The 17,406-nt window shown below is 58.3% G+C and overlaps 1 protein-coding gene across 9 annotated transcripts in view; it reads right to left on the bottom strand.

Annotated features, from left to right (window-relative positions):
* Nucleotides 1-17,406, bottom strand: part of SHANK3 (SH3 and multiple ankyrin repeat domains 3) — a 47,775-nt gene that overhangs the window by 4,545 nt on the left and 25,824 nt on the right. For 8 of the 9 annotated variants that reach the window (XR_012121700.1, XM_037006631.2, XM_073214124.1 and 5 more), the window contains exons 19-22: nucleotides 15,052-15,075; nucleotides 11,882-12,012; nucleotides 11,180-11,264; nucleotides 5,534-7,787 (exon numbers count right to left, since the gene is read on the bottom strand). Coding sequence is in view for 8 of the 9 variants with exons in the window: in XM_037006631.2 (XP_036862526.2) it covers nucleotides 5,534-7,787; nucleotides 11,180-11,264; nucleotides 11,882-12,012; nucleotides 15,052-15,075 (2,494 nt within the window). In the remaining variant the exon portion in view is untranslated. The remainder of the gene's footprint in view (nucleotides 1-5,533; nucleotides 7,788-11,179; nucleotides 11,265-11,881; nucleotides 12,013-15,051; nucleotides 15,076-17,406) is intronic. The other variant, XM_037006630.2, reaches the window with a different exon arrangement.

The raw sequence follows: 17,406 nt of genomic DNA, 5'->3' as shown, positions 1-17,406 counted from the left end.
GAGGCTTGGCCTAGGCCCGGAGCAGGGTCTGGGCTCCAAGAGGCCTGTGTGGTCAGCACTGGAGTCTCCTACCTGGCAAGGGGCGAACTGGAGGCCTGGGAGGAAGGCAGGCTGACTGCACCGGTGCCCAAGGAGACCCTCCCAAGGAGTGGTAAAGTGTGGGGAGGTGGGCACCTGTCAGCGATGAAGGGCCATGCTTTACTGGGCTGGGAGCTACAGAGAGAGGGCCAGCCACACTTCTAAGGCTGCCCGGATCATGCTGGAGATTGCAAGAGGCCTAAAAGAGCCTAAGGAAGGCTGTGCCCTCCCACGGCCCCAGTGCCTGGCAGGGAGTGGTCGAAGTGTGCCCATGGCTCAGGTCTCTGCTGCGTTTCCCCTTCCTCTTGAGGAACAGAGAGCTGCCCACATTCTTCCCAAAGCAGGAAGCCAGCTATGCCCCATGTCCAGACCCACATTTGCACAGCACCTTGGCACACCCGTCACTGTGCATAACCACTCTCGGCTGTCTGACCGCCTCCCAGCCAGGTTCCAGCCATGGCATGGCCACGTCACCACACCTGCCGGCCTCCTGAAAGGCTTCGGGGCTGCCCACACTCTTACACCATACCCACCGGGCTCCCCTGTGCCTGAATGCCTTTGCAGCCCTCCCCAAGATGGTCAGCAAGCTCCACAGCCCCAACTAACTTCTTCCACTCTTCCACCAACATCCAAATCTTGCTTCCTCACAACTCACCAGTGAGATCTGGCCTCTTCCCACCCCTGCTGTTCCCAAGGCTGTCAGAGGAACCCTCTTGCTTCCCCGTCAAGCACCTTTCCCCTCCCCTTCCTTCCAGGATGGCTCCCCCAGGCTCCCCTCTTAGTTTGCACTTCCTCCTGGGCAGTGTGGTCCACTCCCACCCTTCACTGTGGCCGATGTGCCCAGGGATGCTGCATGGGAGGCCCAGCCAGTCTCTCCTGAGCTCCCGACCTCTGACTGGGGTCTCCACACACGGTCTCCCCATCCCCAGTGCTTCTACACCTGCGCTCACACAGGGCCGGTCTAGGTCTGTGACCTTTTGCAATTTTGGGAGCCTCATTAAGGGAAATAATCTGCAACAGGAGCACAAAACTAGATAAGGCTGGCCAGCTTCACACCCAGTCATGGCGTCCCACTCCAACCTCCCTGCCCACACCCAGTCACTGCTCCAACCCCAAAACACTCCAGATATCCCCATGTCCCCTCCTCTGTAACCCCTGCCTCTCCTCCAGCAGAGTTCAGAACTCCTGAAGCACATGTCCTCAGCCTCGTTTGACCTGCAAGGACAGAGCACAGCCTGGCTGGGGTGTCCCCTCCCCAGCTGCCACACAACAGCTATCCGTCAAGGTTTCAGAACAAGTCCTACTGGCCTTGAGGCACCTGCACCCTCACAGGGCTTTGTCAGATCTCTGCCAAACATGATGCAGGGTGGGGCCCATAGAAGGTCACCAAGGCAGGGCTCCTGCACCATCACAGGGATGTGCACTCCTGTGAGGCACTGATACATGACCTACTGCAGAAGCCATCTGCCCCCTGACCAGTGTGAGGCCATGGCACACAGAGCACCAGGGGCGTTAAGAAATAATGCAGGAATGAACCTCTCTGACTTTGTATTTGCAAAGCTATTTCACCATAAACTTGTCTATAGAACCAGATGTGAGGGTCAGACAGGTATAAAACCGAGAGCTACAGCAGAACCGGGGCTTGCCGTGTGGCTCAGACACTGGATGTAAGGCCCAGAGAACAAATGGAGCTCAGCACAGATGTGGGCCCAGAGACAGCGTGGGCCTCTGAGTAGATCACTGCTGTGTACCAGGGACAGACCTAAAGCAGAAGCATGGAGCAGGTGGATGTTCTGGGAGCGACGGTCCGAACAGCCCAAGGCCCTGGACCTTCAGAGGTAGCACATGAGAGCTTCCATCCAAAAGTCAGAGAAACAGCCCCAGTGCACACGAGCCAGCCCTTTTCACAAGTCACCAGGCTTCAAATCCATGACATACAGGGTGGCTTCAGTTGCCAGGAAAGATCTCAAGCTGCAGGGTGCCCTGTGGCTAAAGGACATCAGAGCCACGGGTGGGGAAGTGGGGAGAGAGGGATGTTTCCTCTCTTGTGGTTTCTGTCGGGTAAGCAGCAGGGTGGGCCTGGGAGATGAAGTTGAGGGAACACGTTGGGGACCAGAGGACAAAGCTCAGCAGTGTGACCCTCTGGATGGCCGTGGAGACTGCCCTGGGAAAGAGACACCACCACCTGGACCTCAGAGCTTCCCATACTTTGGACATTTCTCTAAAGGACAATGTCACTAGTAACTTTGTATTTAAGTGAGAAATGAGTGCCAGGTTCTAGGCACTGCTGGTTGGAGAATGAGAGCCATGGGCAGCCCTGAAGGCACGCAGCTACTACTGGTCACATGGAGGGCCGGGCTGACACCCTGTCTGCCACCAAAGGCTAAGGGCTGGTAGTGGGGCCCACTCCAGGGGGCCATGGTTTTGCCCAGATCTGAGGGTGAGAAGGGGAGCACAGGTGGGAGGGAGGGAACAGAATGGCAGGGGGAGGTTTGTGAGGCTGGGCCAGCAGGTGGCACTGAGTGGGCCCCCGTACAGGCTACTTCAGAATACATGTGCCTTGTCAGTGAGGCTGCTGGTCTACAGATGAACATGTGTGCATTTCTGTGTGAGTGTTTAGTCTGCAGGACCCATGTTTGTCACCAGAAGGGGCTTAACAACAGGTTCCAGGTTTAGTGGACAGAGAGCAGGGCTTGGGGTCAGAGAGATGCCACCACTTACAGAGTGGAGTAGACCTCTTTAGAACCTTTGTTTTATTATCTGGAAAAAGGTTATTGCACTATTGCCCCTCTAACGAATAGCCGTGGCAGAGGAATGACATGACCTGACATTTTCTAGTGTGACAGCTACCCCTTATTCCCCACCAGGGGCCTGGCCGGATGCGTGGATGCTCAGCTTGCCCACGTATGAACACCCAGCAGGCAGCCCTGTGCTCTGTGCTCCACAGGTGAAGCTGCATCTCGCCGCCTCACAGGGGAGGGACTGAAGTTCACAGAGGTTAAGTGTCCTGTCCAGGACCACAAAGCAAGGATTCAAGCGGACACCAGAGAATGAAGTGAGTTGCAGAGGCTGGTGGGGATCACATCACAAAGCCTATCCATTTTTTTAGGCTGTGCGGCCTTCAGTGCCTGTGGTAGCAGCATCTGATTCCCCAGTGGAGGACCACCCTCCCCTTACTGTGAGCGTCTGTTTGCCAGGTGGGCTGCTCCCAGGTCCTGGCTCCTAGAAAAGCATGAGTCAGGCCTGGCCAGTGACAGCCCTACCTCTCCCTGACTCCAGTGATGAGTTCAGGGGAAAGCAGGGGACCCACATGAACTCATAGACAGGCTGGAATTCGGCAGGAACTACCGAGTGAAAGGCTCATTTTTCAGCATGCCTGCAGAAAAGATGAAATGTAAAGACTGGACCTGCTGGTCTTGCCCTTCCCCACCCTGTGTCCAAGAAAGCAAACAAACACGGGGTCCTGGCACAACCCCAGGGCCGTGGGACAAGAGACCCTTACCCTGACAGAGGAGAAATGCTGACAATGCCTGTGGGAAGGGGAGTTCAAGAGGGCACACTGGAAGGCAGCAGCCAGCTCAGCACTCACCTCGTCCTACCCTGTGACTGTCCCAGCTGCCCATGGGGCAAATGGGGCAAACGCTCCGTTTCTGGGCTCCCTTGAGCTTCACCGCGGTGGCTCGACAGCCAGTATGTCTGCACCACGTATGTGTCTTATACTATTTGTCCTAAGCCACCTCTCTAGATCTCAAATCAAAAAAGACAGCACTTGCATTTAGCTTCACTCTTTCACCTGTTCAGCAAATGTTTATTGAGGGCCTGCACCACACCAGGCACTATGCTACCCACTTTAAGTGGCTTTAATTTTCACTGGGCCTGAGGGGCACAGAAAAAACGGAGAGGCTGGTGGAGGGAGGAGAGTCGGAGAGAAGACGGGGCTGGTTGGGGCTGGGTCAGGGTGCCCTGCTCTCAGGAGTCTCGTCCTGCAGAGGCTTGGGATGCAGGCTGCCCACCCCAGCAGGATGGCCGGCCACCCTGTAATAGCCAGTCTAAGGGCACTTCCGCGCCGGAGGGGGGGCTTTCACCTTCAGCTGGGTGTCAGAAGAGGCAAAGGGGAGGGGGCCTGGGAGCTAGCCCCTGGGAGGACAGGGGCCTAGGAAGCAGTACTCCTGGACCACACAGGTGCTTCCCAAGCCTGGCTTATCTTTGGAATCTTTAACTGGAGGAAGGTAAATCAGACAAGCCCTCGTAAGATCTGATCCTTCACTGCTCTGTGAACTCTGCCTTCCCAGGTCAACCGGAAAGGTTGTGCCAGGTTGGTCTTCAGGATGCAAAGAGTGGGAGGTGGCACCCCACACACTATCCCCAAAGCCAGAGGGGGAGAGGGCCTAAGGGGCACAGAAGGCAAAAGCAGCTTGAAAAAGGCAGACAAGGGCCAAGCAGGGGATGGCCAGCTCTGCCTCAGACCAGCACCTGTGGGCAGCAACGTGGAGCCCATAGGCCAAGGGGATCCCCTTTGGGAGGAGAGCCTTGGGAATGGAGTCCTTAGAGAAACATCCAAGGAGTCAGCCCAGGCCTCTGGCAGCTTCTATCTAGCACCCCAGCCCTTGCTCAGCCTCTCCCCACAAAACCAGTGCCTCCCCCCATTTTCAGGGCACAGTGTGGCCTCTTCAAGACCCCACCCTGGGTGGGAGGTGAGGACAGAGGGACAGGGAAGGTATGGAAAAGGTGAGAGGCAGTTGGAGGGTGCCAGGAAGTGGTGTAACTTCCATCTGAGACTGGCTTCTGAATGCCATTTGAATGTAACACACACAGAAGCCTGTGTTTAAGACTGTCAGGCAGTGCTAAGAAACAGGAATGTTTCTGGGGCAGAAAACAGGAAATTGCACTGGGTCCCAAAAGGAAAAGGATCAGGAAAGATGGCAGCAGTCACATGGGGAAGTCATGTGGCCAAAGGGAAGCCAGAAGGGGGGCTGCACAGGGGCAGAAAGAAGCCAAAGAGTCGGGGCTGGGGGACGGGTCTCACAACTCGAGTGGACCGCAGAATGACCCTGAATGACAGAGGTGGTTCCGGTCTCTTGTCAGACAGCCCACAGGAGCCATGGGGATGAGGGGGACCCAGGGCAGGGGGCCTCAACAGGGCCCTGGAGGGCCTGTCGCCAGCCTGGGGCTCTGATGGGTGCCAGCTCCCAGGCCCAGCACCGATGGGGATGGAGAAGGGCAGCCCTGACGCTCAGGGCCTGGAAGGAGCCTTCTATCCCACACAGACAGGCAAGGACAGAATAAGGCTAGGGATGGACAGGGAAGGCCAGGGAGGGGCACCACTGGCAGGGGAGGGGTGGGACAGCATGGGCCGCGGGGTGGGGTAGCAGAGGGAACCACAGGTGGACAAGAGGAAGAACACGGGAGGCAGGTATGACACAGGACAGGACCCTCCCCACACTGCCCTGCTCACCGAGCTGCCGCGATAGGCGACTTCTTGGCAGGGTCTAGCAGGCCGCCCAGGCCGCCGGCCGGCTCCTCCCCCAGGGAGCGGGTGTCTTTGTTCAGCTGCTGCAGGCGGGAGCTGAGCTCACTGATCACAGTTGGTTTGTCGTCTTCCGGCCCAGGGAGGCCCCGGCTTTCCATGGGGTCCCCCCACAGCTTGGACCTTCTCTGGAAGAGGTAGCGAGGGCGAGCAGGCCCGGCGGCAGAGGCCAGCCCAGCAGAGGCGGCACGGTGCTGCTGCGCCATGAGCTCGCTGTCCGAGGACTGCTTCAGCAGCGGGTCCCTGAAGGTCACCGGCCCCTTCCCCAGCGGGGACTTGAGCTTGGGCTTAGGAGGCACTGGTGGCTTCTCGAGTAGAAAAGTGTGTCCGTCGGCAAAGGAAGTGTGGGTGTCAGTGAGTTCCCCGCTCTCCGAGCTCAGGGTAGACATGCTGGACACTGTGGAGATAGTGCTCGTGGTCTCCAGGTGGGGGTCGCTAGAGCTGCGTGTGTCGGCCTCCTCCACCCCTGAGTCGGCCGCAGACTCGGGGGCAGGGGGCAGCTCACTGCTTGGCTTCCCTGAGGCCGGGCCTGGCACCGTGGTGGGCGAGGATCCTGGGCCAGGGAGCGGTGTGGCCAGCAGGACCCCATTGGCAAACTCGTCAGGGGGTGGCACTAGACCGATGCGGGCCAGCTCCTCTCTGGTCTCCTCGTCGCTGGAGGACAGCTGGGCAGGCGGCAGGTTCACGGCAAACACCAGCTCCGGCTCCTCCTCTGAGCTGCCCTGGCCGGGCCCAGCATCTGTTGGGGCACTGCCAGGTGGCTGGGCCCGGGGACTGGACAGGGGCTCTGCCATCACCGCGGACTGGGTCGGGGCCAGAGCCAGCTCCGGGGTGCCTGGGCGCTCCTCTTCAGCCCCCAGCCCGCTGGGCTCCTGCCCATTGCTGGTGGCGTGCACGACAATGAGGCCAGCTGGCCGCTGCAGGGACGTGTCCAGGACACTGAGGATCATGGACTTCTTATCCTCCGGCGACTTCCGCTCCTCTCGGGGAGCCTTCTCGGGCTCCCTGCGTGCAGGCACAGGAACCCAGGCTGGGCTTCTCGGGGAGAAGGCTGGGGAGGCCAGGGCCCCCCGCTCAGAATCACGGGCCTGTACATCCACAAACAGGGGCCCAGGGCGGTCAGCCTCAGGGCTGTGCACAGGCGTGGGGGACCGGGAGGGCGCCTGGGAGGCCAGAGCCCGTTCACGGGCAGCCAGAGCCAGGGCCAGGGGAGAGCTGGGGTCCAAGGGTTTGCCGGTGAGTGGGTGGATGAAGGTGGAGCCCGAAGGCCCAAGGCTCGGGCCGCTGACCAATGGCTTCAGGGCAGAGACGGGGGAGGGCAGCAACAGGTCGCGGCCCGTGGCGGCACCAACCCCCAGGAGGCGCTCGTCGATGGAACGGGAGGGCTGCAGGGAGGGCAGGTCCGCAGTCGGGGGGCTGCCCTCGATGGCGCCCACCGACAGGAACACGGTGGAGCGCCGCCGCTCCTCCAGCCGCCGGTCTTTGGCCGGGCCCGGGCCTCCGAATGACAGCCCGGGGCCATCCCCAGGGCTGTAGTCGAGGCCGCTGGGCCGAGGCCCGCGGTGCGTCGGGGAGGGCTCGCGGGCGAAGCTGCCGCCGCCCGGGCCCGGGCCCCCCACGGCCAGGGCCGCGCGCTCCTGCGCGTCCTCCACCTGCAGCTGCTTCACCAGCGGGCTCTTCCGGCGCTGGGGTTTGGATGGCGCGAAGAGGCTGGCGCTGAAGGCGCCCAGGTTGGCGTAGGGGCTGTCGGGGCCGGGCGGTCGCGGCCGGCGCTTGGCCCGCTCCGGCGGGGTGGCCGCGGGCGGGGGCCGGGGGCCGTCGCCCGCCTCGGGCGACGAGTCCTGCAGGATGATCATGGATCGCGCGCGCTTCTGCCGCTCCGGGTAGGGCAGCGGACCCAGGGGGGCGCCGGCTTCGTACAGGCCCGAGGCCCCCGCGCCCAGGCGCGCCTCCAGGCCGGGCTTGAAGCTGGAGCGCACAGTGTCGTAGGCGCGGCCCGGCGGGGGCGGCGGCGGCGAGAAGGTCGGGGGTGGACCCGAGTCGAAGTAGTAGGGAGCCGGCGGGGGCGGCGGCGCGGTCTGCGGCGGGGGCGGGATGCCGCGGCCCTCGCGCACCGAGTCCTGCATGGACGTGCTCCGCGGGAAGCGCCCCTCCAGCAGGGACGCCAGCTTCTCATCCTCCCCTGAGGACAGAGGGGCCCCAGTGAGACTGGACGGTTTGCTGAGGGCCGGTACCTTTGAGGCCCCTCCGGGCACCGATGCCCTCTCTCTGCAGAGGCCCACCCTGCCCCAACGCCCCCTCAAAGCAGCCACGTTCCAGAGGCAAGGGTTGCCAGTGCACCACTTAGAAATTGGTGGAGGCACTACCCACTGGAGAGGATGGAGCCGGGGCGGACGTGGGGGCTGGGGCTGGGGAGTAGGGGGTCACACGGGGAGCCCACATCTCGGGATCTAAGCAAGGCCCCCAGGGTGGGCTCATCCCCCAAAGCCCAGGCCTTGCATCCCAAGCCCTGTGCTGGGTCATGATGACCCTTGCCAAGGCCGGGGACAGGTATCAGCTCAGGTATAGGTTAGAGGGAAGCCCCCACCAGCGGAGGCTCTGAGAAAGGACCCAAACTGAGTACCTGGGTCGGGGCCAAGACCTGCCCAAGCCCCAGGACATTGGGTGGCCCGTAGAAGACACCCAGGAGGGTAGGGGCAGAACTGCAGAGAGGGGCTAGGGCTGACAGGGGTAAGGCTTCCCACCCAAGGCTGAGCAAGGCCACATCTCAGAACCACCAGCAGTGGAAAAAGCAGTTCTCACTGGGAAGCTCTGGTGGCAACCAGAGGTGGGAAGAAGGGGGATAGTCAGAAATTAGAGGGGCAGTCTCCCAGAACAGGACTGATAAAGGGCTGGCAGTGGGCTGTGGCCAGTGGAGCCATGCATCCAGCAGAAAGCAAGCTGATGCCCAGATGAGATGCTCTGTGAAAAGAGAAGCCCTGAGAGGTTCCGTCCCAGAGACCCAAGCGGACTGAACTGAGAGAGGCCGCCAGGAGGCCACTGCTGTGACCCTAATGGCTGAGACTCACCAAGGCTGGGTCGACGGGAGACACGGAGGATTAAAATGGAGTTGCAGGCTGAGCACTCAGTAGTCTCAGTTCTGCTCCCCACTGGCTGTGTGACCATCTATCTGAGCCTCAGCTTTCATGGGCAACACAGGCGTAAAATGAACCCTCTACCTGCCTCACTCAGAATTCCTTAGGGTCTGTGCAGGAGCAGGGCTGGCACGCTGAGGGCTCTTGTCCTGCTGCCTGGTGGGAACGAGGCAGGACCTCCTGAGGGTCCCTGTGCACAGAGTGGACAGCCTGTGCTGCTGGCATGTTCAGCTATGTCGTGGGTATTAGACGGCCCCATCCAAGGAGAGCAGGTGAGTGGCCCCTCCGCAGGGACACCACCCGTCCCTGGTGGAATGCCTGGGAATCTACACCTGGCTTCACTCTGGCCTTGGTCATTTTTTTGAACTCACTGCGGCACAGCTCACGGGTTCCCAGCCGCCACCTCCTTCACCCACCGCAGGGCTCTCCCCAGGCCTCCCGCACAGCACCGCTGGCATCCTGTCCTGCGTGTAGCTCTCATGTAAAGATTCAGGCCTCAATCCCAGCTCCACCAGTTACTGTCTAGAGTCCCTTAACCTGTTGGCACTTCAGTTTCCTAACCTCAGATCAACCCACGCCCATCGCGGGGCTGTGTGAGCTGGAACCACCTGCAGCTTACAGTGGCGCTCATCACCTAGCCGAGTCCCAGGGAGGCAGCTGAAGTCGCCACCATCATTTTTAGGTCTGCTGCAGACTGAATGGGTGCTGGCTTTGTCCTGGGTCTCCTCCCAGCTGCATGTCCTGCGCAGCAGATAAACACACCCACAAGCTGTGCATGAGAGAGCTATGCAGGAAAAGCTAGTGCTCCTAGAAGATGCGAGTTTTTGGCCAAGTTCTAATTTAGGGTGAAGCCAAGTCACTTGCCTTGGGATGAAATGGGGAACCTGTTGATACCATCTGAGGTGGTGCGGAGCCCACAGAGGGTCAACTGGAGAGATGTGGGGTGACATCTGCTCTGCAGAAAAGCCCTTTAGTGAAAGGAATGGACTAGAGGGTGGAGCTGGGGTAGGAGGTTATGAGGAAACCAAAGGTATTATCCCGTTCTCTCCCAGAAACAGCCATTCATCCTGCATGTCTCAGCTCATGACCCCCAACCCCAGGGTCCACGACACCAGATGTGGCTGATGCTCCATACTCGGCTCCACTTGTACACATGCCTTCACACTCACCATGTAACTGCTGAGCTGAGCTGTGTCTGCAGCTGTCACCATCCCCAGCTCAGCCCTCATGCCCTGCCCAGGGTCAGCCACAGTGGGCATCACTCAGCACGGCCCACAGGTGAATGGAGGTGTGTGGTATGAGAGCCGGTTGGCCAGATGTGTGACCTTGGGGGAGCACTGCCTCTGTGCCTTGGTTTCCTCATCTGTGATGGAGGTACTGAGAGTGCTGCCCCAGCAGGGTCACTGTAAGGGCTAAGGAACCAGTGTGCATAGAGCAGTGCTGTACGAAGGGCTGAGTGTTTACTCCAATGGCCAAACAAAGGCTGGTGTACCAGGGTGTCCATGAACGGAGGATGGACAGGCGGACAGGTCTGTGAGTGGACTGATGGACGGGGGCCTGGATGCCTAGGGTGAGAAGCAGTGGGTGGGGCTTGTTAGTAGTGCCGTGTGGGCTCAAATGAAGGGATGGGCAAGTGTGGGACATGGCAGACCAGGTGTGAAGAGGCCCCAAGGAGACAAGTGCAGAGGGCAAGAGGCTGGGGACACAGCCTTGAGGACTCATGGGGGAAAGGAGGGAGGAGTGAACAGGTGCAGCCTGAGAACGGAGGGGAGAATGAGGAGATGTCCTAAAGCCCTAAAGGGGAGATTTTCATGGAAGAGAGAGGAGCAGAGTCAAATGCCAGTCGAGATGGGTGAGAGGAGCGCTGGTCGTGCGTCCACTGGGAGGAAAACACTGGTGACTCTGGTATGAGCAATTTCATTTTTAGGTATGGAGAGAGCTAGCGTCTCCCAGGCTGAAGGGCTGGTGGAGGGGAGGAGCCAGCCAGCCAGCAGAGGTGACTTTTGGAGAAAATTGGATGTGAAGGCGAAGAAAGATGGCAGTACCTGCAGCAGCTTCAAGGGGAGGGAAGTTTTAGGATCAGAAATTTGAGATGTACTTAGGCTGCAGAGGGAGCAGCCAGGATAGGGGACAGAAGACCCAGGGATAGGAATGCTGGCGTCTGTAGGGGATACAGGGAGTAGGCACCCACTGGATGGGGAGCAGTGGAGGGGGGCAGGGGCCTCAAGGGTCTCTTTCCACAAAGTACCTCTGGGTCGGGTGAAGGACTGACAGCCACATACATCCACAAATGAGATCCCTAGGCTGGGGCCAGGGAGAGCAGAATCAGAGGGAAACTGGAAACCCCATTTGAAGGGTGGGGAGCGACAGGGTCTTCCAGCCCCACATCCACCCCTGTCCCATTCCTCCCGGCCCCGTGCAGCCCCCAGCCCAGCCATACCTACAGACTTGGTCCGTGGAATTCCCTTCCGCAGGGAGCCCGGCAGCTTCTCTGGGCCTGGGAGGCCCTGGCGCTCAAACAGTGACTGTGGGAGTTGGGGGTGGGGGGGACATGGAGGCTCTAGGGTGCCGGGGCCCCCAGTTCTCCACCCAGCCCCACACATCCTCCTCCACTCCTCCGAAGTGGATACTTCGGCCTCCTGAGCTCAGATACCCCATGCACAAATTCTAATGATGCTAGGGCCCATGGCGCCCAGGAATCAGACCGAGGCTCTGCCCCCAGGCATCAGAGGCCCAGGAGTGGAGAGTTGGGTGGTGTCAATGCCAACAGGGCCAGAGCAGAGCAGAGCAGGCCTGAGTATGGCCTGGGGGAGCAGCCCAGGTACTAAGTGAGAGGAGTGGGTGGGGGACACACCAAGCCATGCCCTAGGCAGGGCGGGGTGCTCCAGGGGTCCTAGTCCGTCACAGAACCTGCCTAAGGCAGGAGACATGGAAACCTTAAGCCAGAGGAGCGAGCTCTCAGCATGAACTGCTCTGTGGTCCTACTGGGGCTACGATGACCCCAAATGTCTCCAGGAGAGGCCGTGGCAGAGTGAGGTCCAAATGATGGGCCCCCCACCCTAGAGAAGTGCACAATGCCCAGCAGGGAATGTGGCGCCCTGTCCCCATGCGTCACCCAGTCCCCAGTGACCGGCAGCCTTACACTGATCTCAGCAGGGGTGATCCTCCGACTAGTGGGCCGCTGTTTGACAGTGGCAGCCCTGGAGTCGGCATCTGCGATGTCCGGCCTCAGCGCTGGCTCCGCGGCGGCTGCCAGGATCTCATCCAGCTTCTCTGCACAGGCGAGGAGGTGTCGTCTCAGCCCCCTGGACCGAGCCCGCAGCATCCCTCAGCAGCCCCCCTGCTAACAGAGGCCAGTGGGGCCCCTCACCCCAAGGCATGCACTCCAGAGTGAAAAGAAGGAAGCCCCATAACCTCCATCCCACCCAAGCCCCTCACACAGGACCCAGACCCTGCTCCAGCCTGGCCTCTGTCCTCAGGAAGGCTGCAAGCGACCCTCAAACCACACTCCAGGGAAAGCCCGTGAGGTTAGGGAGGGGACCAGAACTACTCAGGGTCGAGTCACTCTGACCTGGCTTCCCTTTGCCCTTCACTTCCCCTCCCAGCAGTGCTTTACTTGCCTGTCTGCACCCCCGCAGCACCAAAAGATAAGCTGCTTCTGGTAGGACTGCAGCCCTAGGCCCCTGATGGACAGCAGGTATCCACAAAAGATGTTTGTCAGGGAATGAATGGGGGATACTTTCTGAAACAGAGCTCACAGCCCTAGGTTAGGGTCCTAAAAATATGGTTCTACGGTCATATTTTAAGATCGGAGGACAAAGACCCCTCATCCCAAGAAAAGCAGCTCCCCTTCCCCCAGGGTGGGAGGCTGGGAGAAAGGAAGAGGTTATTGAGAGGCAGGAGGCTTCCCCAAGCCCCTTAGAAAGCAGTCAGGGGACCCAGGGGGCTGATACCTGCACAAAGCCCAGGAAGGGGGAGGCCCGGGGAGACCTCAGGCAGCATTCTCTTCAAATCTCTTATAAAAGCTTTATTTGCTTGTTCATATTAAAGCTATTTAATGTTCTTAAAAGTGGTACCTTTGATTGTTAACAGGACTTGGAAATTCTGTTAAACACATGAGTCTGAGAACTAGCAGCTCTGGTTGGGTGACTGTGGTGGGTCTGCTCAGGGTCAGCCTGGGACGCAGGAGCAGGGCAGCTCCCACATCCACCTGCCAGCCACCCTGTCACCTGGCAGCCACACACTTCGCCCCACCCCTCCCCGCTCCCAGGGAACATGCTGGCCCTGGAGGGACATGCATCTGACCACCCTCACCATCTGTCCGAAGTGCCCCATGCTGGAGAACTGTGGTTCTCCAGACCCTGCTGGCTTTGCCCAGATCTGCTCAGCAATTGCTATGGGGCAGTAAGTAGACTCCCAAGATGTCCAGTACCCAACCAGACAGACCCACCCTTATACACTGACCCTGTTCTGATGTAACCTGCGTGACTCAGTTTCCTTATCAGATAGAACAGGCATAAGAAGTGCATGCTCCAGCGTCCACTGTGAGAATCAGAGCACACACAGGAAGGCTCCAATGCACCCCGCTCAGTGCAGCCACTGGGGACGCATTTGCGACAGCTCCTCCTGTCTGAGCCTCATCTCCCCAGACAGCCTGTGGGCTCAAAAGGACAGCAAGCACCCTTCCCTGCATGCCTGAGCATCCAACCCAGCCCCAAGGGACACGGAGCTGAAGCAACGCCACACCTCACCCGCAGAGCATCTGCTACAGCTGCTCTGCTGGGCTGCATGGGGCTGCCATACCACCAGCTGCTGGGCCCAGGTGCAGGCCAGGGCAGCTCCTTAAGGCAGTCTTCTGGTTCTGTAGTAAAGTGAGTAATTTCCCTTTGGAAGCTGGAATCGCCGTCACCACCATTTAGTAAGTCCTTGGTGATTTCCAGAGAGCAGCTTCATGTGAATCCCCTTCCTCATCCCATGACCACCACATGAAGATACTGTCACTGCCCTCATTTTACCCAAGAAGAAATTGAAGCTCCAACAGAAATAAACTGCCCAGATCATAGATCTAGTAAGACTACCATCCTATCCAGAAACTGCAGACATAAAAAGACCAGAGAGAAAACACCTGTGGAATGCACGGGGCATGTGCTCCCCTAAGCTGTGGATGCAGCCTGCAGCTGTTCACACACCCAGGACCCAAGCAGGTACACGGAACCTGCAGGGGTGATGGATCTCCAGTCGCCTCCTCTACAAATAGAAGCAGCACACAGGCCCATCACAGCACCCCGAGAACCCCACTAACGAGGAGAGAATCAAAATATTCCAGAAACAACTCGTGTGTCTGTCTCGAAGGTGTGGGGTATCCCCAGAGACCTCGTCAACTGTTTTTAACACCTGAAGAAGGCACCTGGGACCGGGGCCAGGGGCAAAAGAGGAATGCAGAGGGTGAGGCCACAGGTCACGCAGAAGAGCCTGGGCTGAGACAGACAAGGGCCCCGGGCATACAGGCAAATGAGTGAACACAAGTCCTGGGGCCACAAAGCCATCTCATGCCGCCATCTGGCCCTGATGCCTATGCAGCAGAAAAAAAGGCTCCTGTACCCCGGAGAGGTGTAGGAGGCTGGCAGAAGCCAGGCCCTGACCTCCCCATGCCCAGGACCAGATTCTGTCCCTACATGGATGCTTCACCCCTTGCAGCCAGTGGGGGTGAAGTCGACAGCCTGGGGGATGTGAGACAGAAGAGCTCCAATCCCCCTTCCCAGTTTGTGGGGCCCAGACCCCTGCTCTGAGGAGACTGTCAGCACTGGGCCGGACCCTACAGCATATCAACACAGAAATAGGGCCCACACACCAAGCACAAGGAGCCCTCAGGGGACAGGCAGAAAGAAGCAATGTGGGCCAGAGCCAAACACTTGGGCACCACCAGCCCAGTCACCTGCCCCCCAACCCAGACCCACAGCCAGGCTCTCACACCCTCCACCCTGCAGCTCTGTGCTGCACCTGTGGTACGTGCTACGGCCTTGACTGGGAGGCTCTCCCAGCTCCGCTTCTCCAGGCTGACTCCACAGTGCTCACGCCCAGCCCCACACCTGTGCCCCAAGGTCCACAGCTGCACCCCTCCTCACATCCCTGGAAGTCTCCCATCCACCCCTTCCCAGGGCCTTCTACTGTGCCCCACTAGATCCCAGGGAGGAGGAGGGTAGAGCCCAGGCTTCCAGACCACCCTGACTTGAACTGGACCCTCTTCATCAGCTCTTCCCCGGACTGGGGTCAGGCAAAGCTGGGGCCCTGCGGACACAGCAGATGACTCACCCCCTTTCCTTCTCCGAATGGAGGCTTAGAATCAAGAAACAGAGCAAAGGGGGTAAGAAGCAGGCTTTGTCCCTCAGCACCCAGGACCCACTGCCCCACCTCTCCACCCCTCCCAACAACCAGTACCCTCAGACCCCCTCACAACCCCTGGCCTGTACCTATCAGACCACGAGTAGCAAATCTGTCCGAATGCTGAGTCACTACATGACTTAGAACTCAGGGTAGAACAACCATGAGTGGGGACATATGCTAGTGTGTGCATGCACCCACAGGCCCATGCACACACATACACAACGCCCATGCACGTCCACTTACATATGTACACACAGACGTGCAGATAAGCACACGCACAGGCAAGGACACACATGTGGAGACATCCACACACAATTAAGTCATATTTGGCTCTGCCAAATGTTTGTTCAGAAGAGAGGCAAAAACCCCATAAAAACCAAGTTTGGAGGCCATGGAGGGCTGTGTGGGTCACCTCTGAGTGTTCTGCACAGTGAGCTCAACAAGAGCAGGTCAGGTGTGTGCCAGACTGTGCCACTGAGGCGACCATATATTGGTATGGCACCTGCCCAACATTCTCATCACAAGAGGAAAAGGGACCCAGGAGTCCCAGATTTTCCACAGGAAGCAGATGAATAGGAGAGGCTCTGATCCACCAGAGCCCTTCCTGGCCTGGGTCTCCCCTGACCTCAGCAGCCCCAGCACGTCCTCGGTTCAAGCTGAGCAGATGAGCACAAGGTGACCATGAGGTCCCCCAATGCTCCAGGGCCCTGGGGCTGTCCCACGCCCATCTCAGCAGTGTCACCACCCCAGCCACTTCCTCGTGACCCCATTTCTGCCAGCCACCTCAGCCCTTCCTGGCACTGCCTCTTCTCACAACACTCTCCAGAAGGCAGTTCCTCCTCCTCCCCCTCCTGCAGGGCCCTGCTTCTCCCTACACCCTCCAAGCAGCAAGCAGCCACCTGGACATGAGTCTCCACTCTCACCACGGCCTCAGATTCTCCTTTTTTTCTGGGTGTTCAGGTCATCTTCTCAGTGGGCTGCAAGATCCTAAAGGGTTCTTTCAGCTCTCAACAGTGTGACACAGAAGGAACATGTTTATGCTGCAACGAACCAACAGTTCTTATTTCTCTTTTAAAGGCACAAAAGCTGGATCATGGGATGACCCTTTAGGTACCTGGAGAAACCCAGATACTGGCTTGGCTTCCTCAAACTAAGTGTTTCTAGAGATCAGCAAGCGTGCTGGCTTCCCAGGACCACTGTTCTCTGTGGGCAGAGCGGCTTCTTCTTCTCTGAACAGAGAGATGTAGAGACTGGGTCCAGCTTCAACAAAAGCTGTGACCTCTCAACCCAGCAGTGTGGACAGAGACTCTGTGCTCAGACTCCAGGGAGTCACCCACTAGAGCCTTGGACTGGTGTCTAGCCAGGCCCAGCTGCCCACTGGTACTGGTTTATCGATCCGTTTGGATCCCCAATCAGTGTGATGGGTTGGCTCCCCATGACAAGCCTTGGGCCTTCATGACCCTAGGGCCGGAAGTTGGCTCGCTTCTCTGCCTCACTCTTGAATGAGCAGGTTTAGCTGGGTGCAGAATTCTAGGTGAAAAAGCATTCTGAGTTGACTCTGAAGTTGTTCCACTGACTTCCAGCATCTACTATTGCTGAGGAGAAGCTGGCTGTCGGCCTGACCATGGTCTTTTCTGAAGTTGTCCAGCTTCTCCTGGGGGTTGAGATTCTTCTCTATGAAGCTTCTCCTGTGAAGCTTTGCGATGGCAGGTCTAGGCATAGATTTGTTTTTATTTCCATGCCTGGGACTCATACTTCTACAAACTGCAGTCCTTGTTCAATTTTAGAAAATTCTTGACCATTTTTTCTTCGAACACAGCCTCTTCTCCAGCATTTTACTCTCTGCCTCCAGGAGAGTTATTAGGCTGGGATTTTCTCACCTGTCCTCCAACTCTCTTATCTGCTTTGATATTTTGCATTTCCTCATCTTTCTGTTCTGCATTTTGGGTAATTTCCTCAGATTTATCTTCTAATTCACTGTTTCTTTCTTCAGCTGGGTCTAGTATACCATTTATATACCATTTATCCCTGCCATGGATCTTTTTTAACTTCAGAGGCTCTGTTTTTTGCTTCAGTAAGTTCTTCAGGAATCCTTTAAAAATCTTCATATTCCCTTTTTTGTACTGTCCTGGTCTCTCGACTTGTTAGTTCTTTTAAACTTTTTATTTGAACACCTTATTTTGTCCCTTTCCTATTCAGCTGATTTTCAGTTCTTTTGATGCTAATTCTATTTCTTGGGCTTGGTTCTTGCTTTCCCACCTCTCATGGGCCCAGAGCCACATC

Source organism: Manis javanica, chromosome 10 (assembly GCF_040802235.1).
Source record: "Manis javanica isolate MJ-LG chromosome 10, MJ_LKY, whole genome shotgun sequence".
NCBI classification, from domain to species: domain Eukaryota; kingdom Metazoa; phylum Chordata; class Mammalia; order Pholidota; family Manidae; genus Manis; species Manis javanica.
This window is presented reverse-complemented; position numbering and strand designations above follow the sequence as displayed.